Here is a 25,290-nt window from a genome sequence, read left to right as displayed (position 1 = left end):
TCTCTCCAACCCAACACATACTCTAGAGAGAGAGCTCGGGTTGCTTACGTCATTTCACTCCTTACTGGCCGGGCTCGAGAATGGGGCACAGCTATCTGGGAGGCAAGGGCTGATTGCTCTAACAAGTTCCAGAACTTTAAAGAGGAGATGATTCGGGTTTTTGACCGTTCAGTTTTTGGTGGGGAGGCTTCTAAGGCCCTGGCTTCCTTATGCCAAGGTGAACGGTCCATAACGGATTATTCTATTGAGTTTCGCACTCTTGCTGCCTCTAGTGAGTGGAACGGCCGGCGCTGCTTCGTTTTCTGGAGGGACTCACGCAGTGGTTAAGGATGAGATTCTCTCCCGGGAGGTTCCTTCAGATGTGGACTCTTTGATTGCTCTCGCCATCCGCATAGAACGACGGGTAGATCTTCGTCACCGGGCTCGTGGAAGAGAGCTCGCATCAACGGTGTTTCCCTGCTCCGCTTCGCAACCATTTCCCTCCTCTGGCTTTGAGACTGAGCCCATGCAGCTGGGAGGGATTCGCATCTCGACTAAGGAGAGGGAACGGAGGATCACCAACCGCCTGTGCCTCTATTGCGGAGTAGCTGGACATTTTGTTAATTCATGTCCAGTAAAAGCCAGAGCTCATCTGTAAGCGGAGGGCTACAGGTGAGCGCAACTACTCAAGTCTCTCCATCAAAATCCTGTACTACTTTGTCGGTCCATCTACGCTGGACCGGTTCGGGTGCTACATGTAGTGCCTTGATAGACTCTGGGGCTGAGGGTTGTTTCATGGACGAAGCATGGGTTCGGAAACATGACATTCCTTTCAGAGAGTTAGAGAAGCCTACGCCCATGTTCGCCTTAGATTAGTCATCTTCCCAGTATCAGATTTGAGACACTACCTTTAACCCTCACAGTATCTGGTAACCACAGTGAGACTATTTCTTTTTTGATTTTCCGTTCACCGTTTACACCTGTTGTTTTGGGTCATCCCTGGCTAGTATGTCATAATCCTTCTATTAATTGGTCTAGTAATTCTATCCTATCCTGGAACGTTTCTTGTCATGTGAAGTGTTTAATGTCTGCCATCCCTCCCGTTTCTTCTGTCCCTACTTCTCAGGAGGAACCTGGCGATTTGACAGGAGTGCCGGAGGAATATCATGATCTGCGCACGGTCTTCAGTCGGTCCCGAGCCAACTCCCTTCCTCCTCACCGGTCGTATGATTGTAGTATTGATCTCCTTCCTCATGACCACTCCTCCTCGAGGTAGACTATACTCTCTGTCGGCTCCCGAACGTAAGGCTCTCGAGGATTATTTGTCTGTGTCTCTTGACGCCGGTACCATAGTGCCTTCTTCCTCTCCGGCCGGGGCGGGGTTATTTTTGTTAAGAAGAAGGACGGTATCTGCGCCCCTGCGTGGATTATCGAGGGCTGAATGACATAACGGTTAAGAATCGTTATCCGCTTCCCCATATGTCATCAGCCTTCGAGATTCTGCAGGGAGCCAGGTGCTTTTGACTAAGTTGGACCTTCGTAACGCTTACCATCTCGTGCGCATCAGAGAGGGGACGAGTGGAAAACGGCGTTTAACACTCCGTTAGGGCATTTTGAGTACCGGGTTCTGCCGTTCGGTCTCGCCAATGCGCCAGCTGTTTTTCAGGCATTAGTTAATGATGTTCTGAGAGACATGCTGAACATCTTTGTTTTTGTCTATCTTGACGATATCCTGATTTTTTCTCCGTCACTCGAGATTCATGTTCAGCACGTTCGACGTGTTCTACAGCGCCTTTTAGAGAATTGTCTCTACGTAAAGGCTGAGAAGTGCTCTTTTCATGTCTCCTCCGTTACTTTTCTCGGTTCCGTTATTTCCGCTGAAGGCATTCAGATGGATTCCGCTAAGGTCCAAGCTGTCAGTGATTGGCCCGTTCCAAGGTCACGTGTCGAGTTGCAGCGCTTTTTGGTTTCGCTAATTTCTATCGCCGTTTCATTCGTAATTTCGGTCAAGTTGCTGCCCCTCTCACAGCTCTTACTTCTGTCAAGACGTGTTTTAAGTGGTCCGGTTCCGCCCAGGAGCTTTTGATCTTCTAAAAGAACGTTTTACGTCCGCTCCTATCCTCGTTACTCCTGACGTCACTAGACAATTCATTGTCGAGGTTGTGTTCAGAGGTAGGCGTGGGAGCCATTCTATCCCAGCGCTTCCAGTCTGACGATAAGGTTCATCCTTGCGCTTATTTTTCTCATCGCCTGTCGCCATCTGAGCGCAACTATGATGTGGGTAACCGTGAACTGCTCGCCATCCGCTTAGCCCTAGGCGAATGGCGACAGTGGTTGGAGGGCGACTTGTTCCTTTGTCGTTTGGACAGACCATAAGAACCTTGAGTACATCCGTTCTGCCAAACGACTTAATGCCCGTCAAGCTCGTTGGGCGTTGTTTTTCGCTCGTTTCAGTTTGTGATTTCTTACCGTCCGGGTAGCAAGAACACCAAGCCTGATGCCTTATCCCGTCTGTTTAGTTCTTCTGTGGCTTCTACTGATCCCGAGGGGATTCTTCCTTATGGGCGTGTTGTCGGGTTAACAGTCTGGGGAATTGAAAGACAGGTTAAGCAAGCACTCACGCACACTGCGTCGCCGCGCGCTTGTCCTAGTAACCTCCTTTTCGTTCCTGTTTCCACTCGTTGGCTGTTCTTCAGTGGGCTCACTCTGCCAAGTTAGCTGGTCATCCCGGTGTTCGAGGCACTCTTGCGTCTATTCGCCAGCGCTTTTGGTGGCCGACTCAGGAGCGTGACACGCGCCGTTTCGTGGCTGCTTGTTCGGACTGCGCGCAGACTAAGTCGGGTAACTCTCCTCCTGCCGGTCGTCTCAGACCGCTCCCATTCCTTCTCGACCATGGTCTCACATCGCCTTAGACTTCATTACCGGTCTGCCTTTGTCTGCGGGGAAGACTGTGATTCTTATTCATCGAAGGTTCTCTAAGGCGGCAAGCAAATTCATTCCCCTCGCTAAACTTCCTTCCGCTAAGGAGACGGCACAAATCATTATTGAGAATGTATTCAGAATTCATGGCCTCCCGTTAGACGCCGTTTCAGACAGAGGCCCGCAATGTCACAGTTTTGGAGGGAGTTCTGTCGTTTGATTGGTGCCCGTCAGTCTCTCTTCCGGGTTTCATCCCCAGTCTAACGGTCAAGCAGAGAGGGCCAATCAGACGATTGGTCGCATATTACGCAGCCTTTCTTTCAGAAACCCTGTCTTGGGCAGAACAGCTAGAATAACACATCTATCCTTCGTCTGCTACCGGGTTATCTCCGTTTCAGAGTAGTCTGGGTTACCAGCCTCCTCTGTTCTCATCCCAGCTTGCCGAGTCCAGCGTTCCCTCCGCTCAAAAATGTTTGTCCAACGTTGTGAGCGCACCTGGAGGAGGGTGAGGTCTGCACTTTGCCGTTACAGGGCACAGACGGTGAGAGCCGCCAATAAACGCAGGATTAAGAGTCCAAGGTATTGTTGCGGCCAGAGAGTGTGGCTTTCCACTCGCAACCTTCCTCTTACGACAGCTTCTCGTAAGTTGACTCCGAGATTGGTCCGTTCCGTGTCTCCCAGGTCGTCAATCCTGTCGCTGTGCGAAACATCTTCGTCGCGTCCATCCTGTCTTCCATGTCTCCTGTGTTAAGCCCTTTCTTCGCACCCCGTTCAGTTTTCCCTCCCCCCTCCCTCCTTGTTGAGAGCGCACCTATTTACAAGGTACATAAGATCATGGACATGCGTTCTCGGGGACGGGGTCACAATACTTAGTGGATTGGGAGGGTTACGGTCCTGAGGAGAGGAGTTGGGTTCCGTCTCGGGACGTGCTGGACCGTTCACTCATCGATGATTTCCTCCGATGCCGCCAAGATTCCTCCTCGAACGCCAGGAGGCGCTCGGTGAGTGGGGGAAATACTGTCATGTTTGTCATTTATTATCATGTCTTGTCCCTGTGCTCCCCATTCTATTCGTTTCCAGTCTGCTGGTCTTATTAGGTTCTTTCCCTATTTATGTTTATATTTATTTTCTTTCTATCCCTCTCTCCCCCCTCCCATCTCTCACTCTCTCGCTCTCTCTTCTCTCTATCGTTCCGTTCCTGCTCCCAGCTGTTCCTATTCCCCTAATCATCATTTAGTCTTCCCACACCTGTTCCCGATCCTTTCCCCTGATTAGAGTCCCTATTTCTTCCTTTGTGTTCCGTCCCTGTCCTGTCGGTTCCTTGTTTAGAATTCACCGTGCTGTGATTGTGTAAGCCCTGTCCTGTCGTGTTTTTGCCTTCATCAGATGCTGCGTGTGAGCAGGTGTCTCTGTCAGCTACAGCCTGCGCCTACCAAAGTGACCTGCAGTCTGTGGCCGCTTCTCTGTTATTCCCCTCTACTGACTAGAGGATTTCTGTTATTCCCTGTTTGGACATTTCCTGTTAAGGATTCAGGATTTGTCGTTTTCTGTTTGGACTTGAATAAACTCTGTTTCTGTTAAGTCGCTTTTGGGTCCTCTTTCACCTGCATGACATTCTGGCTGTGCCGGGTGGAGATTATAACAGAACATGGCCAAGATGTTCAAATATTCATAAATGACCAGCATGGTTGAATAATAATAAGGCAGAACAGTTGAAACTGGAGCAGCAGCACGGCCAGGTGGACTGGGGACAGCAAGGAGTCATCATGTCAGGTAGTCCTGGGGCATGGTCCTAGGGCTCAGGTCCTCTGAGAGAGAAAGAAAGAGAGAATTAGAGAGAGCATATGTGGGGTGGCCAGTCCTCTCCATGTTGTATGTTCCATTCAAACAACACAACTTTAGTTTCATCTGTCCACAGAATATTTTGCCAGTAGCGCTGCGGAACATCCAGGTGCTCTTTTGCAAACTTCATATGTGCAGCAATGTTTTTTTTGGACAGCAGTGGCTTCTTCCGTGGTGTCCTCCCATGAACACCATTCTTGTTTAGTGTTTTACATATTGTAGACTCGTCAACAAAGATGTTAGCATCTTCCAGAGAGTTCTGTAAGTATTTAGCTGACACTAGGATTCTTCTAACTTCATAGAACATTCTACACTGTGCACTTGCAGTCATCTTTCCAGGATGGCCACTCCTATGGAGCGTAGCAACAGCACTGAAATTTCTCCATTTATAGACCATTTGTCTTTCAATGTATTTTTTAGAGATACTTTTGTAACCCTTTCCAGCATTAAGCAAGGCAACAATTCTTAATCTTAGGTCTTCTGATGCATGGTTTGTTTGAGGCATGGTTCACATCGGACAATGCTTCTTGTGAATTGCAAACTTCAATTTTGTGAGTGTTTTTTCTGGGGCAGTGCAGCTCTAACCAAAATCTACAATCTCGTCTCATTGATTCGACTCCAGGTTAGTTGACTCCTGACTCCAGCTTTTGGTGAAGTCATTGGCCTAGGGGTTCACATACTTTTTCCAACCTACACTGTGAATGTTTAAATGATGTATTCAATATAGACAAGAAAAATACAATAATGTGTGTGTTATTAGTTTAAAGACACTGTGTTTGTTTATTGTTGTGACTTAGATGAAGATCAAATCAAACTGTATGTCAAATTTATGCAGAAATCCAGGTAATTCCAATGGGTTCATATACTTTTTATTGCCACTGTAGCCTGTCTTCTCTTGAGAGCCAGGTCTGCCTATGGGGTCCTTTATCAATAGCAAGGCTATGCACACTGAGCCTGTACATAGTCGAAGCTTTCCTTAAATTTGGGTCAGTCACAGTGGTCAGGTATTCTGCCACTGTGTACTCTCTGTTTAGGGCCAAACAGCATTCTAGTTTGCTCTGTTTTTTAAATTCTTCAATTTGTCAAGTAATTTTTTTTTTGTTTTCTCATGATTTGTTTGTGTCTAATTGTGTTGCTTTCCTGGGGCTCTGTGGGGTCTGTTTGTGTTTGTGAACAGAGCCCCAGGACCAGCTTGCTTAGGGGACTCTTCTCCAGGTTCATCTCTCTGTAGGTGATGGCTTTGTTATAGAAGGTTTGGGAATCACTTCCTTTTAGGTGGTTGTAGAATTTAACGGCTCTTTTCTGGATTTTAATCATTAGCGGGTATCGGCCTAATTCTGCTCTGCCTGCATTCTTTGGTGTTTTACGTTGTACACAGCGAATATGTTAGCAGAATTCTGCATGCAGAATCTCAATATGGTGTTTGTCCCATTTTGTGAATTCTTGGTTTGTGACCTTCGTTTAACCAGGAAGGGCTCATTGAGATTTAACATCTCTTTTTCAAGAGCGTCCTGGCCAAGATAGGCAGCACCAAGTCATTACAAAAATAACAGACAAACAACATGAAAAACTACAAGTAATCTAGTAAAAACCATAGAATTCATAAGAGTATAACAAAATCAAAAACAGCAAATTAAAAACATTGACAAGTCTGGGAATCAGTCTCAGGATCATTCATCAGTGATTTAAAAATAACAATCGGGACAAGTTCTTCCACTTTAAAAGTATATTGTAAGGCGTTCCAAGACGATGGCGCAGAGTACAAAAAAGCCCTTTTACCAAATTCAGTTCGGACATTTGGAACAGTTAGCAGGATAAAGTCCAGCGAACGAAGAGAATACCCACCACATTTCTGAACAAAAATGCCCAAATAAAAAGGTAGTAAACCCAAAATGGCTTTGTAAATAAAAGTATACTAGTGCCTGATCCTACGAGTGACTAGAGAATGTTTTTGCAGTTTAAAATCAATCTCAAAGTGCCATGGTAAAGGGTGTCAATTGATCTCAAACACTGAGCGGAAGCATTCATATATAAAATATCCCCATAGTCTAATAAAGGCATAAATGTAGCTGATACTAGCATCCTTCTGGCTTCAAAAGAAAAACAGGCCTTATTCCTAAAATAAAATCCCAATTTCAGGATCAATTTTTTGTAAGTTGTTGAATATGCAATTTAAAAGAGAGGCCGTCATCAATTAAAATTACAAGATATTTATATGAGGTTACAACCTTAATCTCCTTGCCCTGACTGGTAGTAATAGGTGAAGCGTTCAGATGGCTATTTCTTGCTTTAGAAAACACCATTAGTTTAGTTTAGTCAGTATTGAGGATAAGCTTCAATTGACACAAGGTATGTTGAATAGTATAAAAAGCTGTTTGCAAGTTCTGGAAAGCTTTTGTAAGAGACGAGGCACAACAGTAAATAACAGTATCATCAGCATAAAAATGAAGTTGTGCATTTTGGACATTTTTATCTAAATAATTTATATAAATAGTGAATAAGAGAGGACAAAGTACAGAGCCTTGGGGCACACCATTAAAGATATACAATTTAACAGACAAAAGCCCATCAAATTGAGTGCACTGTGTTCTATCAGACAGATAGTTAGCAAACCATGCAACTGCATGCTCTGAAAGACCTACACTCGACAATCTCTGCCTTAGTATAGCATGATCAACTGTATCAAAAGCCTTAGAGAGATCAATAAAAAGTGAGACACAGGGAGTACCAGTACCAGATCAATGTGGAGCTATAAACAGGGAGTACCAGTAGCAGATCTATGTGGAGCTATATACAGGGAGTACCAGTACCATATCAATGTGCAGCTATATGCAGGGAGTACCAGTACCAGATCAATGTGGAGCTATATACAGGGAGTACCAGTACCAGATCAATGTGGAGCTATATACAGTACCAGATCAATGTGGAGCTATATACAGGGAGTACCAGTACCAGATCAATGTGGAGCTATATACAGGGAGTACCAGTACCAGATCAATGTGGAGAGGTAATATTTGATTTTACCTTTATTTACAAAAGTATTTGAGCTAGATATTGTAACATCCAGTTGTTTAGATTGATTCTGTTTATTAGAACTGAGGTCGGGCATTTGTATACTTTAATTTAACTTTACTCAGAAGTATGCTGGCATTACATAGTTCACATGGCATACCCTTCCTGCTGTCTGGCTTCTGTAAAACATGGAACTGGAATCCCGCACTAGCAATACACGGACTGGATTATGGCATAATGTTCATAATGGCATAATGGCAGGGTAAGGTGAATAGTCATCTGGATAGATAATAATAGGAGTAAAAAACTAAAAGAAACAGTATAGAAGCAGCATATGTGTGTTTATGTATGTATGTGTGTATGTGTGTGTGTGTGTGTGTGTGTGTGTGTGTGTGTGTGTGTGTGTGTGTGTGTGTGTGTGTGTGTGTGTGTGTGTGTGTGTGTGTGTGTGTGTGTGTGTGTGTGTGTGTGTGTGTGTGTGTGTGTGTGTGTGTGTGTGTGTGTGTCGGTTTGCGTGTCAGTGTGAAAAAAGGGTTCCAAAAGGGTTCTTCGGTTGTCCCATTGGAGAACTCTTTTTGGTTACAGGTAGAACCATTTTTGGTCCTGGTAGAACTCTTTTGGGTTCCGTGTAGAACCCTCAGCGGAAAGGGTTTTTACATAGAACTCAAAGGGTTTTACCTGGAACCAAAAAGCCTGTTGGTCCGAGAGCCAATGCCCTGGTACCGTTTGCCGGATGGTAGCAGAGTGAACAGTCTATGGCTTGGTCTGCTGGAGACTTTGGCAATTTTTTGGGCCTTCCTCTGACACTAACTGATATAGAGGTCCTGGATGGCAGGGAGCTCGGCCCCAGTGATGTACTGGTCTGTCCGCACTACCTTCTGTTGGCATTTTGCCATACCAAGGCGCATGTGACAAATAACATTTGATTGGATTTTATTAGACTTGAAGGCTATCTCATCTCTGTGGTGATCAGGCCGAACACCGTTGTGTCGTCAGCAAACTTGATGATGGTGTTGGAGTCCCTCGTGGCCACGCAGTCGTGGGTGAAGAGGGAGTACAGTCAGGGACGAATCCCCTTGGGGCCCCCGTGTTGATGGTCAGCAAGCAGGTGTTGTTGCTTACCTTCACCACATGGGGTCGGCCCGGCCAGGAAGTCGCAGAGGGAGGTGTTCAGTCCCAGGGTCCCCAGCTTGGTGATGAGCTTGGAGGAGACTATTATGTTGAACGCTGAGCTGTAGTCTATGAACAGAATTCTCACATAGTTATCTCCCCTCCTGTCCAGGTGGGAGAGGGCAGTGTGGAGTGCAATTGAGATTACAGCATCTTTGGATCTGTTGGGATGGTTTGTGAATTAGAGTGGGTCCAGAATGTCTGGGATGATGGTCTTGATGTGTGTCATGACCAGCCTTTCACTTAATAATTACAGATGTTACAAGGCAATAGTCAGCGGGACAATGGTGGTCAGGTTGAAGCATGTTGGGATTACAGACTGGGACAAGGAGAGATTGAAGATGTCTGTGAAGACACCTGCCAGCTGGTCTGCGCATATATTGAGAACGTATCCTGGTATTCCATCTGGCCAGGTGGCCCATTCGACTGTTAACCTGGGTGAGTCAGTGTTAAGACTGTGTGATCACTGAGATCCCACAGTCATCTGGAACAAAGGGGCTTTCACGCAAGACTCAGTGTTGTATTCCTCGAAGCAAGCATAAAAGGCATTTAGTTTGTTTGGAAGTTATGCATCACTGGGCATTTTATGGCTAGGTTTCCCTCCGTAATACATCATTGTCTGCAAGCCCTGCCACAGGCTGTCACGCCTTGGTCATTGTATTTTGTGTTTTTGTTATATGTTTGGGTAGGCCAGGGTGTGACATGGGTTTATATGTTGTATTCGTATAGGGGTTTGTATTATTTGGGATTGCGGATGATTAGGGGTGTGTCTAGTTAGGCTTGGCTGCCTGGGGCGATTCTCAATCAGAGTCAGGTGCTTGTCGTTGTCTCTGATTGAGAACCGTATTTAGACAGCCTGACTTTCGCGTTGTATTTTTTGTGGGTGTTTGTTCCTGTCTTAGTGTTGTAGTCACCAGATAGGCTGTAATAGGTTTCACGTTTCGCTTGTTGTTTTCATATACAGTTATTTCATGTACCGCAAATATTTTCATTAAAGTCATGAGTAACCTACACGCTGCATTTCGGTCTGACTCTCTTCATACAACAGAGGAAAGATGTTACACAGGCGTCGAGCGTCAGAGCCGGTGTAATAGGTTTCCACCTTTCTCCTACACTGAGTGTACAAAACATTAGGAACACCTGCTCTTTCCATGACAAACTGACCAGGTGAATCCAGGTGAGCTCTATGATCCCTTATTGATGTCACTTGTTAAATCCACTTCAATCAGTGTAGATGAAGGGGAGGAGACAGGTTAAAGAAGGATTTTTAAGCCTTGAGACAATTGAGACATGGATTGTGTATGTGTTCCATTCAGAGGGTGAACGGGCAAGGCAAAAGATTTAAGTGCCTTTGACCAGGTATGGTAGTAGGTACCAGCTGCACCGGTTTGTGTCAAGAACTACACCGCTGGTGGTTTTCCACGCTCAACAGTTTCCTGTGTGTATCAAGAAGGGTTCACCACCCAAACATTGTAGTCAACATGAGCCAGCATCCCTTTTGAACACTTTGGACACCTTGTAGACTCCATGCCCCAGCAAATTGAGGCTGTTCTGAGGGCAAAAGCGAGTGCAACTCAATATTAGGAAGGTGTTTCTTATGTTTTGTCCACTCAGTATATATTGTCATTTTGCGTGTTTGATGTCTTGTCGGAGGTCGTACAGGCTTTCTTTCGTCCATGTCACTGTCCTGTTCCTTGTAAGCGGTAGGTTTACCATTTAGCCCAGTGTGAATATTGCCTGTAATCCATCAAAGGGAGACAACATCCATTAACTCTGCTGGCTACCAGGACCACCGCCATGCTAGCTAGACTCTCTGTGTGTGAGACAGACATGGTGTTCTCGTCCCCCATGCATGTTTGTGTCTGTGCGTGTCAGCTGAGAGATGTAGCTTGTTCACCACAAATATCCTGCAACACAAATAGAGAAAACAAGGTGTTGCAAGTTCCAAAAATACCTTTTATTGCGACTCACTGCTCATCCACTGATTTCTTCTGGTATTGACCCATATCTGTATCTGCCAAGGCTGACCTCAAACAAAGGTGATTGAATGTATTCAGAACAGTAACCGGGGGATTAGATGTGGACATGGGTTTGACACGCAGGGTTTTCTTGATCATTAACCTCAATCAGCATTACTGATGGGTGGTTTCCCTCTAATGACACGGACCCGGATCGCTGGATCACAGACAGACAGACAGACAGACAGACAGACAAAGTTTGGACACACCTACTCATTCAAGGATTTTTCTTTATTTTTACTATTTTCTATATTGTAGAATAATAGTGAAGACATCAAAACTATGAAATAAGTTAAACATGTTCAGTTAGTGGCACAGCGGTCTAAGGCACTGCATCTCAGTGCTAGAGGTGTACTACAGACACCCTGGTACAAATCCAGGCTGTATCACAATCGGCCATGTTTGGGAGTCCCATAGGGCGGCGCACAAATGGCCCGGATTTGGTCGGTGTAGGCTGTCATTGTAAGTAATAATTTGCTCTTAACTGACTTTTCTAGTTAAAACAAAGGTTCAATACAAAAATGAAACCAGGTCTGTGAAGATTTGCAGCTCTTTGGATCTATGAAATGGTTCTGGGCTGTTAAACCATACATCCTCTAATGCAGCTGACAGGACATTTTCCTCACAGTGAAATAATGTCTGCCCTGGAGGCAAATTAAATGAAGAGAAATTAACATGCTGAGGCCTTGGCTGTAGATGGCTAAAGTTAAAGGTGATGGAATCAAATTGATGCATAGGCGGAGGTACTTCATCACAAGACAGAGAGCACAGAAACGTCATATTAGGTTGTAATTACATTTATCGCAGTGAGCCCATCCTGTGATTGACAATGGACCGCCCAAGAAGGCTTTTAGTGTCCATGTTAGACTGGTTTGATATATATTAGATAATGCATCGCTGTCAAAATGTATGCCAATTAATTTTAAAACACTTTTTAAAATGTGTCGGCCAATCAGCTGTGTTTTTAAATTGGTTCTCTCAAGAAATAGGACAGTGTCGACTTTCATTACGTTAATAATGGTGAAATGCAGACTCAAAATGACCTGGCTGTCAAACCAGATAGGCTGAGGTAGCCTAATGAGCTTCTGTTGATGAGGGCTAGCAGATTCACTCAACTATGTGCTGATCAAATACATGACCCGAAACCAATGCATATTTATTCCCTATAGTTACAGGTAGACTTAATAAACCATTTTGACTCCAAATTCCAGTTGTCATGTCTGGGATATGTGCAATGGGCCTAAAGTTGGCTATTCTCCTAGCCTGCACATTTTCCTGTAGTCTGCTGCACTCTGCTGGTAGAGTATGGCAGTAGTTGTTGGGGAGCGCCACAGGGGGCGCTGTTGCAGACCGATGCCATGATTGTAAAAGGAAGTGCGTATGTTATTATTTCCAAAAGTTAGTCTGCCGGAAGCTCATACGAAGAAGATTATTCCGGAAGTGAACCCGTTCTTATTATACCTTATTGAGTGAACCGCGTTGTCGGTATAACTAGCCACGATGTCTGGCAGAGATGGAAACTATAACAACAGAAATCAAAATGACGGTAGAGGCTCTAGGGGCGGTGGACAGAATTTCGGTCGAGGCTCCGGTGGCCGCGGGCAGAATGATGGTAGAGGCTTTGGGGGCGGCGGGCAGAATTCTGGTAGAGGCTCTGGAGGTGGCCGGGGTGGCGGGCGTAATGCCGAGCCCCCGCCAATGCCCATGTCCTCCCCGCTCATGGGCAAGAAGAAAAAGCCCTTCCTAGGGATGGCCGCGCCGCTAGGCTATGTGCCTGGACTCGGCAGAGGGTAAGCAGGCATGATGTTAGTTAGCTTAGCCACATAGCTAGCTACAATCACTAAGCCACCTTTGTCTGGAAAACAATCTTGAATTTGGCTGGCAATCAAGTACTTGTACCTAAATCTTGCTAATAGTGTTAGGATGCAATACGTCTAAAATTCCTTCTTTCTTGTTATTAAGTAACGTTAGTAACTACTTGTGTACCAATGCAATGTTTGGCTCGCTATCTACCTATGTAAACACTCCAGAACCAGACTGAAACAAAAACTAGAGGCTGTGGTCTCCAGGAGCAGGATTGAAGATAGCCAGCAGATCTGACCAGTTTGCTAACAACTGCACTAGAGTCAGACAGACTTCCAGTGTAGATTAAGACACCGCTGAGCCAACCCGAGATATTGTTTGGAATATGTATCTCCATACAGGGATGGGAAATGAGTTATACTCCGAATTACCCCATTATCCCAACTTAACTGTTACAACAACTTAGTTTTCTTGCTAGTTTTTTAGCAGTCGTTTAATCTTCTTGGTGTACCAGTTTGGATAATGGGACAATTTGAAGAACACCACATTTCTCATCCCTGGATTGAGGTATGTTTTCCAAGCCATCTCTCGCGCTTGCTCTGCTGTGTAATAATCTACACAGGAAGCCTGTCTGACCCTAGTGCTGCTGTAAGCAAGCGGGTTGGATCTGCTGGCTAGATTGAAGAATAATGTTCTTGTCTGTTGTTGAATCTCTCCATCTAACTCCACCTCTTCTGTCTCCAGAGCCACAGGTTTCACCACCCGTTCTGATATCGGACCCGCTCGAGATGCCAACGACCCGGTGGATGACCGCCATGCTCCCCCGGGGCAGAGGACGGTGGGGGACAAGATGAAGAAGAACCAGGAAGACGACGAAGAGGATCTGAATGACACCAACTATGATGAGGTGCTTGTTTACACATGACACCCAAGAACAAGTTCAGGCAAAGCTCAGCTCACAACATATTGTAACACCTACCTCTGTCCACTTTGTCTCAGTTTAACGGCTATGCTGGCAGTCTGTTCTCCAGTGGACCCTATGAGAAAGACGATGAGGAGGCAGATGCCATCTACGCAGCTCTGGACAAGAGGATGGACGAACGACGCAAGGAGAGGAGGTGAGAGAAGATAATTCCATGTGTTTATTGGTGTGAGTTACTGCTCCTAACGGTGTGTGTGTGTGTGTTACTGCTCTGTTGTGTTAACCTAGTCTGTCCTGTGTGGTCCGCAGGGAGCTGAGGGAGAAGGATGAGATAGAGAAGTACCGTATGGAGCGCCCCAAGATCCAGCAGCAGTTCTCTGACCTCAAGGTTGGTCACTGTTCTCATGGCAACAGAGTCAACTCTCCTGTACTGTCTCCAAGCAGTTCTACCTTTAAATCTGCCAAAGACACAATTTCCATCTCTTAATGGATAATGACACTGAAAGCAATACATCTATTCTACTCTTCATTCTCTCTCCCTTTCTCTCTCTCTGGCTCTTGGTCTCTGTGTGTAGAGGAAGCTGTCAGGAATGTCAGATGAGGAGTGGCTGAGTATCCCGGAGGTTGGCGATGCCAGGAACAAGCGCCAGAGGAACCCGCGCTATGAGAAACTCACCCCTGTACCAGACAGCTTCTTCTCCAAACACCTGACCACAGGAGACAAGCACACCACTGTGGACCCATTGCAGGGGGTTAGTAACGTTACATGCACAGAAGCAGACACACACTTCTAAGCGTCATGCATTGCCATACTCTCATACCACACTCTCTGTTTTGTCACATGTTGCAGTTTCATTATGTGCCTGTAGGAGTCAACTTCTGCCACTGAAACATTCTCCAAATCCTACCTAGGGCTGTTGGAGTGACTGTATTACCGCTACACCGGCAGTCATGAGTCATGACCGCAGTAAAATTCCATGTGACTGTTGAGTCGCGGTAATCTCCTTTTATGCGCTGGACATACTTCGAGGGTACCCAATTTGTTAACGATCATCTAGTCCTGATGGCCTGGGTCTCAGGGCTCTATTGTCCCTCCATCAGGTCCTAACGGCCTGGTGCTCAGGGCTCTATTGTCCCTCCATCAGGTCCTGACGGCCTGGTGCTCAGGGCTCTATTGTCCCTCCATCAGGTCCTAACGGCCTGGTGCTCAGGGCTCTACTGTCCCTCCATCAGGTGCATAGTCACTTCACCCCCCACATGTACAAATGACCTCTACTAACCTGTAGCCCCGCACACTGACTGTGTTGTTGCTTGTAAGTAAGCATTTCACGGTAAAGTCAACATGTGACACAAAGTTTGATTTGAAATCCACAGATGAAACAATAACAAAACGGTTGCCCCGCCTCTGTTTTGGTAAAAAGCTGAGGGATGGGCTTGGGAAAATGTAACCATTCTCAGATTAATAGACAGAACTATGGATGCAAGGACTGACCATCCATGATATCAAAATGATTGTTTTAACCATGTTATGAGGCTATACAGTGTTTGTTTATATTTACAATGTTTACAAACATTGGTGTAAAACAAGCTTCTCTTTTGGGTTCTCATGGAGTGTGACAATTGATCTATGCTCATGAGTCATAAGTTATATTCTTCAGAAATCAATGGATATATATATACATATATATATATAAGTCCCCAAAGTGATATAGCAACTACAGATTGACCCTTTTAAGTCTATCAAAAGTGTGCAAGTTTGAGTATGTGTCCATTAGGCTTATGGACTTTTTATCAGCATTAATTAGATTTGAGCAATAAAAGCCCCACACTTATTCCATAGGCTGGGATCCGTACTATGCAGCTCTTGCAAAAGGGCATTTTTCACTGGCTGTCCACTGGTTTCAAAATTGATGCTTGATAGGCAGCTTAAATTTATTGAATTAAACTATTATTGAGTTCGAGAACACATTTAGATTTGTGAACATTCATCCACAGCAACCACAATCCGTGAGGCGCAAATAGCTAAATGAGAGAGCAGCATTGTGAATCACAGAGGCTTTCGACTCAATCACTGCATTCTTATCGGTAGACTCAAAAGCCTTGGTTTCTCAAATGACAGCCTCACCTGGTTCACCAACGACTTCTCAGAGTTCAGTGTGTCAAGTCAGAGGGCCTGTTGTCTGGACCTCTGGCAGTCTCTATGGGGGTGCCGCAGGGTTCAATTCTCGGCCAACTCGCTGCTCTGTATATATCAATGATGTTGCTCTTGCTGCTGGTGATTCTCTGATCCACCTCTACTCAGACGACACCATTCTGTATACTTCTTGCCCTTCTTTGGACACTGTGTTAACAAACTTCCAGATGAGCCTCAATGCCATACAACACTCCTTCCATGGCCTCCAACTGCTCTTAAATGCATGCTTTTCAACCAATCACTGCCTGCACCCGCCCGACTAGCTTCACAACTCTGGACAGTTGACTTAGAATATGTGGACAACTACAAAAACCTAGGTGTCTGGTTAGACTGCAAACTCTCCTTCCAGACTCCCATGAAGCATCTCCAATCCAAAATTACATCTAGAATCAGCTTCCTATTTTGCAACAAATCCTCTTTCACTCATGCTGCTAAACACCCTCGTAAAACTGATTATCCTGCCGATCCTTGACTTTGGCGATGTCATTTACAAAATAGCCTCCAACACTCTACTCTGCAAATTAGATGTAGTCTATCACAGTGTCATCCGTTTTGATGCCAAAGCCCCATATACTACCCGCCACTGTGACTTATATGGTCTCGTTGACTGGCCCTTGCTTCATATCTATCTCCAGGTCATCTATAAGTCTTTGCTAGGTAAAGCCCCACCTTATCTCAGCTTACTCGTCACCATAGCAACACCCACCCGTAGCACGTGCTCCAGCAGGTTTATTTCACTGGTCATCCCCAAAGCCAACTCCTTTAGCTGCCTTTCCTTCCAGTTCTTTGCTGCCAAAGACTGGAACGAATTGCAAAAATCGCTGGAGACTTATCTCCCTCACAAACTTTAAGTATCAGCTGTCAGACCACTGCACCTGTACATAGCCCATCTGTAAATAGCCCACCCAGCTACCTCATCCCCATATTGTTATTTATTTTTGCTCTTTTGCACCCCATTATCTCTACTTGCACATCTTTCACTCCAGTGTTAATGCTAAAATGTAATTATTTCGCCACTATGGCCATTTTATTGCCTTACCTCTCCAATCTTACTACATTTGCACACACTGTGTATACATTTTCCTATTGTGTTATCGACTATGTTTGTTAATCCCATGTGTAACTCTGTTGTTGTTTGTGATGCTCTGCTTACCTTGGCCAGGTTGCAGTTGTAAATGAGAACTTGTTCTCAACTGGCCTACCTGGTTAAATAAAGGTGTTCTCAACTGGCCTACCTGGTTAAATAAAGGTGTTCTCAACTGGCCTACCTGGTTAAATAAAGGTGTTCTCAACTGGCCTACCTGGTTAAATAAATGTGTTCTCAACTGGCCTACCTGGTTAAATAAAGGTGTTCTCAACTGGCCTACCTGGTTAAATAAAGGTGTTCTCAACTGGCCTACCTGGTTAAATAAAGGTGTTCTCAACTGGCCTACACTATTGCGAAACTTGTTTGTTAATTAAAGGTCAGTTACCTTGAGACCGGCAATCTTCTGCATGACAATAACCAGCTGACAAAATGTCATGACTGCCACAGACCTCATCCTACCCATGCCAAAATGTCATGACTGCCACAGACTTACTCCTACCCATGCCAAAATGTCATGACTGCCACAGACCTAATCCTACCCATGCCAAAATGTCATGACTGCCACAGACCTCATCCTACCCATGCCAAAATGTCATGACTGCCACAGACCTCATCCTACCCATGCCAAAATGTCATGACTGCCACAGACCTAATCCTACCCATGCCAAAATGTCATGACTGCCACAGACCTAATCCTACCCATGCCAAAATGTCATGACTGCCACAGACCTAATCCTACCCATGCCAAAATGTATTTCTAGGCTGCTGGTTCTCATCCAGACTCTTATTTGTTGTGTTGGTTCCGTCTCCAGTTGAACCTCCCCGGTGGTCTGGAAAGCCCGTACCCTGGGGGGATGACCCCTGGCCTGATGACCCCTGGGACAGGAGAGCTGGACATGAGGAAAATCGGCCAGGCCAGGAACACACTGATGGACATGAGGCTCAGCCAGGTAATGCATCATTTTATTCCTACTGACTTAAAGCTTGTGTCTCATTTGACTGTTCTTCCCCAACCTACAGTGAGCTCAAAGTATTAGGACCGATATTATCATACTTTTCTTTTTGTCTCTGTACTCCAGCACTTTGGATTTGAAATGATACAATGATTATGAGGTTAAAGTGCAGACTGTCAGCTTTCATTTTAGGGTGTTTTCATCTATATCAGGTTTCAGGTAGCCTAGTGGTTAAGAGCGTTGGGCCAGTAACCGAAAGGTCGCTGGTTCGGATACCTGAGCAGACTAGGTGAAAAATCAGTCTGTGCCCTTGAGGAAGGCTCTTAACTCTAATTACTCCTGTAAGTCTCTCTGGATAAGAGCGTCTGGTAAATGACTATAATGTTCATGTAAAATATAATGTGAACATAGTACAAAAGTATTGTAATGATGAGGGGTTAACATGTCTAGGGGGTATCATATAAAATGCTACCCTCCCATGTTATTGTAATGGTGAGAGGTTAACATGTTTTGGGGGTATGATATTTGTGCATCTAACATTCTCACTGATCATTATTCATGATTCATTCAGGACTATCTGTAATCATGGTAGCATCCACATTAATGTAGAAGTGTCTAGAAACATATTATATTCTTATTTACAATAAGTGTCACAATGCATGATTTGCTATACATTTCTATTGGACACAATTATCTGAAACGCAAATGCATCCAACAAATGTGTAGAGCCACAAGCTTGATGTAGTCATTGTGTGCTAGGAGTATGGGACCAAATACAAAAATGTTGTTCTGTAATACACATATCAATGTATTTGTCAGAATACTTTTGATCCCCCAAAATGGGGGGGCTATTTATTTTTTATTTTATCCTTATTTAACAAGGCAAGTCAGTTAAGACAAATTCTTATTTACAATCGCGGCCTTGGGCTAACTGCCTTGTTCAGGGGCAGAATGCCTTGTTCAGGGGCAGAATGACAGATTTTTATCTTGTCCGCTCGGGGATTCGATCTAGCAACCTTTCGGTTATTGGCCCAACTCTCTAACCACTAGGCTACCTGCCGCCCCAAAACTATGTGCATAAAGTGCTGTAATTTCTAAACGGTTCACCCGATATGGATGAAAATACCCTGAAATTAAAGCTGACAGTCTGCACTAACCTCATATTCATTGTATCATTTCAAATCTAATGTGCTGGAGTACAGAGCCAAAACAACAAAAAATGTGTCTCTGTCCCAATTTAGTTTTTGAGCTCACTGTATATGTTATGGAAGGGACTGGTCAGATGGTATCAAAAGTCTCCAGTAAGCATGTGATCCCAGGAAGCATGTGATCCCCAGTATAACTTCCTGTTTTGTATATCTGTGCTGATCTCCATCTCTCTCCTCTCAGGTGTCTGACTCTGTGAGTGGACAGACGGTGGTGGACCCTAAAGGTTATCTCACTGACCTAAACTCTATGATCCCCACGCATGGAGGAGACATCAGGTGAGTGGCCCAGAGAATAAACTTAGCTACGAACACACATTTTGTTGCTGATCTATATCTCTGTCTGTATTGTTGACTGTCTTCTTGTGAATGTGCAGTGACATTAAGAAGGCCCGTCTGCTGCTGAAGTCAGTGAGGGAGACCAACCCCCACCACCCCCCTGCCTGGATTGCTTCGGCCAGGCTAGAGGAGGTGACAGGGAAACTACAGGTGGCCCGCAACCTCATCATGAAGGGCACTGAGATGTGTCCCAAGGTAACGTACACAAACTGTAAAGTATCTTTTCAAAGTGCACTTCTTGCTTCCCATGATGCTTATCTGTGTATTTGTGTGCTCACTTTTTAGGTTTTAAATGAGGCATTCAATTTCTCCACCAGTCAGTGTCTGTGATGGCCTGGTTAGATTTCCAGACGTTAAAAATGGGCTGGCCTAATTACCCTGTATTAGATGATAGATAGGTCTAGTCTAGAGGTGCCTCTGGCTGTAATTTGCACATTACTGCAGACTAATGATAGTGCTCAAAAACTTCACCTCATTGGTGATAATGATTGATGGATGTGACTGCTAGTCTACAGACTGGTGACCCAGCCAAGGCACTGGTGACCCAGGCAATGTGTGTGGGATGAATTGGTGTGTTTTGTCCCCAGAGTGAGGATGTGTGGCTGGAGGCTGCCAGGCTGCAGCCAGGGGACACAGCCAAGGCAGTGGTGGCCCAGGCGGTGCGTCACCTCCCCGGGTCTGTCCGTATCTACATCAGAGCAGCCGAGCTGGAGACTGACGTCAGGGCCAAGAAACGCGTCCTCAGGAAGGGTGAGATGTTTGTGCCCTGTCAAAGCTACAATGGTGCAAACCAGTTCTTGTTGAGACCTATAAAGCCTTGTTCACATTGACAGTTTGAAGTGACTCAAATCAAGTTGTTTTGCATATCCAATTCGAATCTGTTATTTTTCTTGGAGTCTGAACAGCCAATGGTAGGCATTGTTGTCACCTTAGGTTGCTACCTAACTTTTGAATGATAGGAAGTTATCTGTCTACACCACTGTGCCACACAGGTTATTACTATGACAACTAGTGTGGTATTGTCAGCAGATGACTTGTGCCTGAACACACACACACCCCATTTGTTCACTTGTAACCTGTTCTTTGGACAGTAGAGCCTGACCGATTTTATCGGTTCACCAATATTATTGTCCGAAATTTCCTACCGTTGTTAAATCCATTGAAATGGACCAATATAAGATGCAAAGATAACGCTCGTCATAAAAACCGTTCTTGATAGAATTGGACTTTTTGTACATTTCGTTATTTGTCCCCCATGGCTATAAGCCTATCTTGCCTTGGCGCGCTACACTAAGACTGGACACGACCACCGGGCCAATGCATCCACACCAGTCGGAAAGGAGAGTGAACTAACTCTTCGTCTTACTGCTTCTACCGTGAGTGCTGAGTGGATAGACGCTTGCCAGCTCAATAAAATGCACACAGGCCATTTACGTAAAGTGTCATGGGTGTCGTGACAAACAATGGATGCAATGCCCAAATGTAAATTATGTGCTGTGCTGAGAAGTTCAAAGTTGTGGTAATGTTATAGCTTTTTAGTGAAGCCAGTGAAATCTGTTGTTATTTTTGCTCTTTAGTAAGGGTAGTCCATTCAAATGTTTTCAGAGACACCAAAAAACATGTAACTTGGTAGGGACTGGTCCTTATTCACATTTCGCCAATCGCCATTTCTGTGATGAGTGCAAGCTGTCCAGCTAACTTGCTGTGTGAGAGGACTTGACGATGTCCCCTGAGGGATGATTCTATCAGGGATCCTTGGGATGTCCCTATGCTAAACCCCAACCACGGATGGAACAATGAGCAAGATATTTCCCCGGATGTATAAATGTGAAGTATCCGGTAGGCGTTTCCACGCACTACCAAATATGGTGATGAGAGGGAGCCCAGTGGCTGGCAGTAGGAGAAGATGGATTTTTGCCAACATTCTGCTAATTTTCTCATCGATTAAACATTTGATCTCAATACAGTTTTCTGTTTCCAGAAGTAGAATCTGTTACGAAGAGAGTAGACTAAGTTTGTGGACTTTGCCAAAGCTTTAAAAAATGCATTCTTTAGGAGTGCAAGGGCGAATTTAGTTATTGCACACTTCACCGGGTAGTGTTCCCTAACAGAAATATCCAAATGCATGATACAATGCGGCAATATGACCTCGATTGCTCAGTTTTGCTGAGCGGCCTGCTCTAGGAAGAGTCTGGGTGGTTCCAAACTTCTTCCATTTAAGAATGATGGAGGCCACTGTGTTCTTGGACCTTCAATGCTGCAGAATTCTTTGGGTACCCTTCCCCAGATCTGTGCCTCGACACAATCCTGTCTCAGAGCTCTACGGTAACTTCCTTCCACCTCATGGCTCTGTTATGCACTGACGAGTGTGTGCCTTTCCAAATCATGTCCGATAAATTGAATTTACCACAGGTGGACTCCAGTCCAGTTGTAGAAACGTCTCAAGGATGATCAATGGACACAGGATGCACCTGAGCTCAATTTTGAGTCTCGTAACAAAGGGTCTGAATACTTATGTTAATTAGGCGTTTGTTTTTTTATATATTTTTTACATTTGCTAAGATAATTTAAAAAAATCTGTGTTCACCTTGTCTTTATGGGTTATTGTGTGTAGATTGATGAGTAATCAGTTTTATGTAATCCATTTTAGAATGAGGCTGTAACGTAACAAAGTGGAAAAGGTCAAGGGGTCTGAATACTTTCCAAATGCACTGTATATCATTGGAATTTGGATCCAAAAATCCCATATCGGCCTGGCTCTATTGGACAGTCAGTATTTAAATACGAATTTGAAAAACAAAACAAATGTAATCATTAAGGCCTGCAGTGTGAACAAGGCTTACGTGTCTGCTATTGAGACTATTGAGCTTGGACTAGTAATGAAAGGAAAGACTGAGAGAAGAGGGCAATAAAAAGTTCAACAGGCCATCACTCCATTTGAACCCAACCTTGAACCTTGTTTCTTATCCCAATTGACACTTCTAGCCATGACACACCCTCTATTTACACTCTGTCATGGTGGGAGCACTGCTCCATTACACACACAGTGCTGTTCCCAGCAGCATACTTCTTTGAGAGACTGTATGTTTTGCTTCCTGTGAAAGTCTTCAGCCCTTACATATCTGGGCTGCCCCTGTCTGTATTTCACATTAGAAAGAAAATAAAAACCTTCCCTATTTATCCATCACAGTGTACCTAAAAGATTGAGGGAATGTGTTGATATTAAAATAATTTCCATGATTACATTATGAAATGTTTTTGCAGAGATTTTTGTGTTGGGTTGGACAATATCCATATTTTCATATCGTCATGTCGTCCGGATTTACGTTATTACCGTCTTCGTACACAAGGGGGCACTAAAAATGCAACAAAAAAAATATTGGGTGTCCATCACCAGAATGCTAACAAAATTAGCACAGGTAATGGCGTATAGTGGCTGCTAGCTAAATGTGCTAACTAGCACAAATTAAAATAAACTAATTGCGAAGACAGGCAATCCAGCTCATAAAGTTATTCAAGTATAGGTTGTAGCTACCAAGTGTAATTTAGTGAGTTTGGACATTTGTAAGTGAATGTTAATAAGAGAAAGACATTTTGACAGACTTGTCTGGAGGAAGAAGAGCTCCGGCTCTGGAGCAGCAGGTGTGGAGTCGCTGGGAGAAGCCTCAGGAGCCGACAACGCAGAGGAGGAAAAAACACAAGGAAATGGAGATGGCAGCAGTGATATCTGTACAGATAATTCATCCAAAGTGCTTTGACTTCTCAATCACGGCAGAAAGCTACACCCCTGGACTCTTTCTCCCATTGTGCTATTTACAAAGAAACACGTGATTAGCTCAACTGTTCTGGGGAACTAAGGTGGTTCCTAATGTGAAATCGTGACAGACCAAATGAAGAACTCAATCTGCTTCATCTAATGTTTTGCACAAGTTGACTACAGGTATTTACTTAAGTAACTACAAAAATTACAGTTTGTTGAAAAAATGAAGGCTGTAACTTAAATCCCATGTGGAATCGCCGGATTTTAAAATGACGGGGGAAGAACATAATCTGTAGTTGGATTTCCATCCAACTGGCAACACATTTTCATGCAAATCTTTGAAAAATCTGCATTAAAGAAAATATGCATTTTCCCACCACCAAAACAGACTTGTTCCAGATAAAAGTCACGTTATGACAATCCACACAAAATGTACCTTTTCACTTACGTTTTCATATACTAAATAAAAATTGAATGTTCAATGTGTTCAATCTATCACATTTTCAACTCTACTGATCGTTTTGTCACAAAAACTATTGCGTTAAATGGCCTTTGTGCCTACTCTGGTCATACCGTGGGCTTTCACCACCCTGTGAAGTTTCCTGGGTCGCAGTGGGAGGACCTAATGCACCATGTCATCCCATGACTCCCAATTTGACTTTCATACGATGGCTATTATATCAATATTAGCATATAAAGGCGTTGCCACCGTCGTTTCACCCATAATTAATTTTACAGACAAAAAGATCCCACCATGTCGAACGAACAAACGATCAGTCATTTATACAATTCGGCACGGGCCAAAAAAGTTTGGGAACCCCAGGTGTAACTCCTCTCTCTGTGTGTCCCACAGCGCTGGAGAATGTGTCTAAGTCAGTTCGTCTGTGGAAAACTGCTGTAGAACTGGAGGAGCCAGAGGATGCCAGGATCATGCTGAGCAGAGCTGTGGAGTGCTGTCCCACTAGCGTGGAGGTACACACATTGATATTGTGCAATGTTCTCATAAGGACCCAGTCTCATACAACTTTACTTTCTGCATTCTGACCCTGACTGTTCATCCCAAAATATCTACTTTTTATTTTATTTTGTTACACCCCCTTCCCTCACCTTCCTGCCCCCTCTACCTGTGTAGTTGTGGCTGGCACTGGCGCGGTTGGAGACCTATGAGAATGCCAGGCGTGTCCTGAACAAGGCCCGTGAGAACATCCCTACGGACCGACACATCTGGATCACCGCCGCCAAGCTGGAGGAGGCCAACGGGAATACGCAAATGGTGGAGAAGATAGTTGACAGAGCCATCACATCACTCGGGGCCAATGGGGTCGAGATCAACAGAGAACAGTGGATACAGGTGAGAGGGAGAAAGTGTGTGAGAGAGAGGTGAGAGTTTAGAGCAGAAAACACCACTGCTGCAAAGCACAAAGTGATGTGAGCCACTTCCAGCTCCTGTTATTTTCCTGTGATCCACTGAATAAACAACAGTCTTCATTCATGATCCAAAAGCCTTCCACTTCACCCCAGCATTTGGAAAACGTCTAATGTTGAAAAGTCCCTTCACCCTTTACTCAAATCATGCCGGTGTTGCCCTTGACTCCACTCTGTAAAAGGATACTATAGTCACTTCCTCTCTTCAGAGGTGCTGGCGTGCCAGAGTCATTTGGAACAACTGTCGTCCATGTTATTTAATCACTGCAGCACAAAACATGTGGAGCACTCAAACACTTTGCAGTGTGTGTGTGTCACTTCCTGCAGGTAGGTGACTGATGTCTTTCTGACCTCTGTGCATTTCACCTCTGTTCAAGTTATTGTTGTGCAACCAAGCTTTGGATTGCAATTATCTGTCGGATTTATTTCTTTGCTTTCTTTCCCCTTGTTTTTACTTTTTTTCTTGGCTCTAAAGTGAAGTGGTCCATCAACAGTTCTCTGGAACAGGCATGGGAGGTATATTGGAGTACACAGGGGTAATATTAAGCATATGGGTTTGGCACTACAGAGCCAGATCAAACACTGGATTGATTCAACTCAAAAGAAAGAGATCATGTTTTTCCCCAGTACAGTTTGAAGCCCTGGCCGCCCATAAATCCGTC

General features: G+C 44.6%; 1 protein-coding gene across 1 annotated transcript in view; it reads left to right on the top strand.

Moving 5' to 3' along the window:
- The first annotated feature begins 12,359 nt into the window (after positions 1 to 12,359).
- Positions 12,360 to 25,290, top strand: part of prpf6 (PRP6 pre-mRNA processing factor 6 homolog (S. cerevisiae)) — a 30,143-nt gene continuing 17,212 nt past the window's right edge. The window contains exons 1-11 of the mRNA XM_046365004.1: positions 12,360 to 12,730; positions 13,488 to 13,650; positions 13,743 to 13,861; positions 13,975 to 14,053; positions 14,241 to 14,417; positions 17,759 to 17,896; positions 19,289 to 19,383; positions 19,482 to 19,638; positions 20,031 to 20,193; positions 24,057 to 24,175; positions 24,336 to 24,554. Of these exons, the coding sequence (XP_046220960.1) occupies positions 12,441 to 12,730; positions 13,488 to 13,650; positions 13,743 to 13,861; positions 13,975 to 14,053; positions 14,241 to 14,417; positions 17,759 to 17,896; positions 19,289 to 19,383; positions 19,482 to 19,638; positions 20,031 to 20,193; positions 24,057 to 24,175; positions 24,336 to 24,554 (1,719 nt within the window). The 5' untranslated portion in view covers positions 12,360 to 12,440. The remainder of the gene's footprint in view (positions 12,731 to 13,487; positions 13,651 to 13,742; positions 13,862 to 13,974; positions 14,054 to 14,240; positions 14,418 to 17,758; positions 17,897 to 19,288; positions 19,384 to 19,481; positions 19,639 to 20,030; positions 20,194 to 24,056; positions 24,176 to 24,335; positions 24,555 to 25,290) is intronic.

This window comes from Oncorhynchus gorbuscha, linkage group LG10 (assembly GCF_021184085.1).
Source record: "Oncorhynchus gorbuscha isolate QuinsamMale2020 ecotype Even-year linkage group LG10, OgorEven_v1.0, whole genome shotgun sequence".
NCBI lineage: Eukaryota > Metazoa > Chordata > Actinopteri > Salmoniformes > Salmonidae > Oncorhynchus > Oncorhynchus gorbuscha.
The sequence above is the reverse complement of the archived record's forward strand: the minus strand, read 5'-3'. Positions and strand labels throughout refer to the sequence as shown.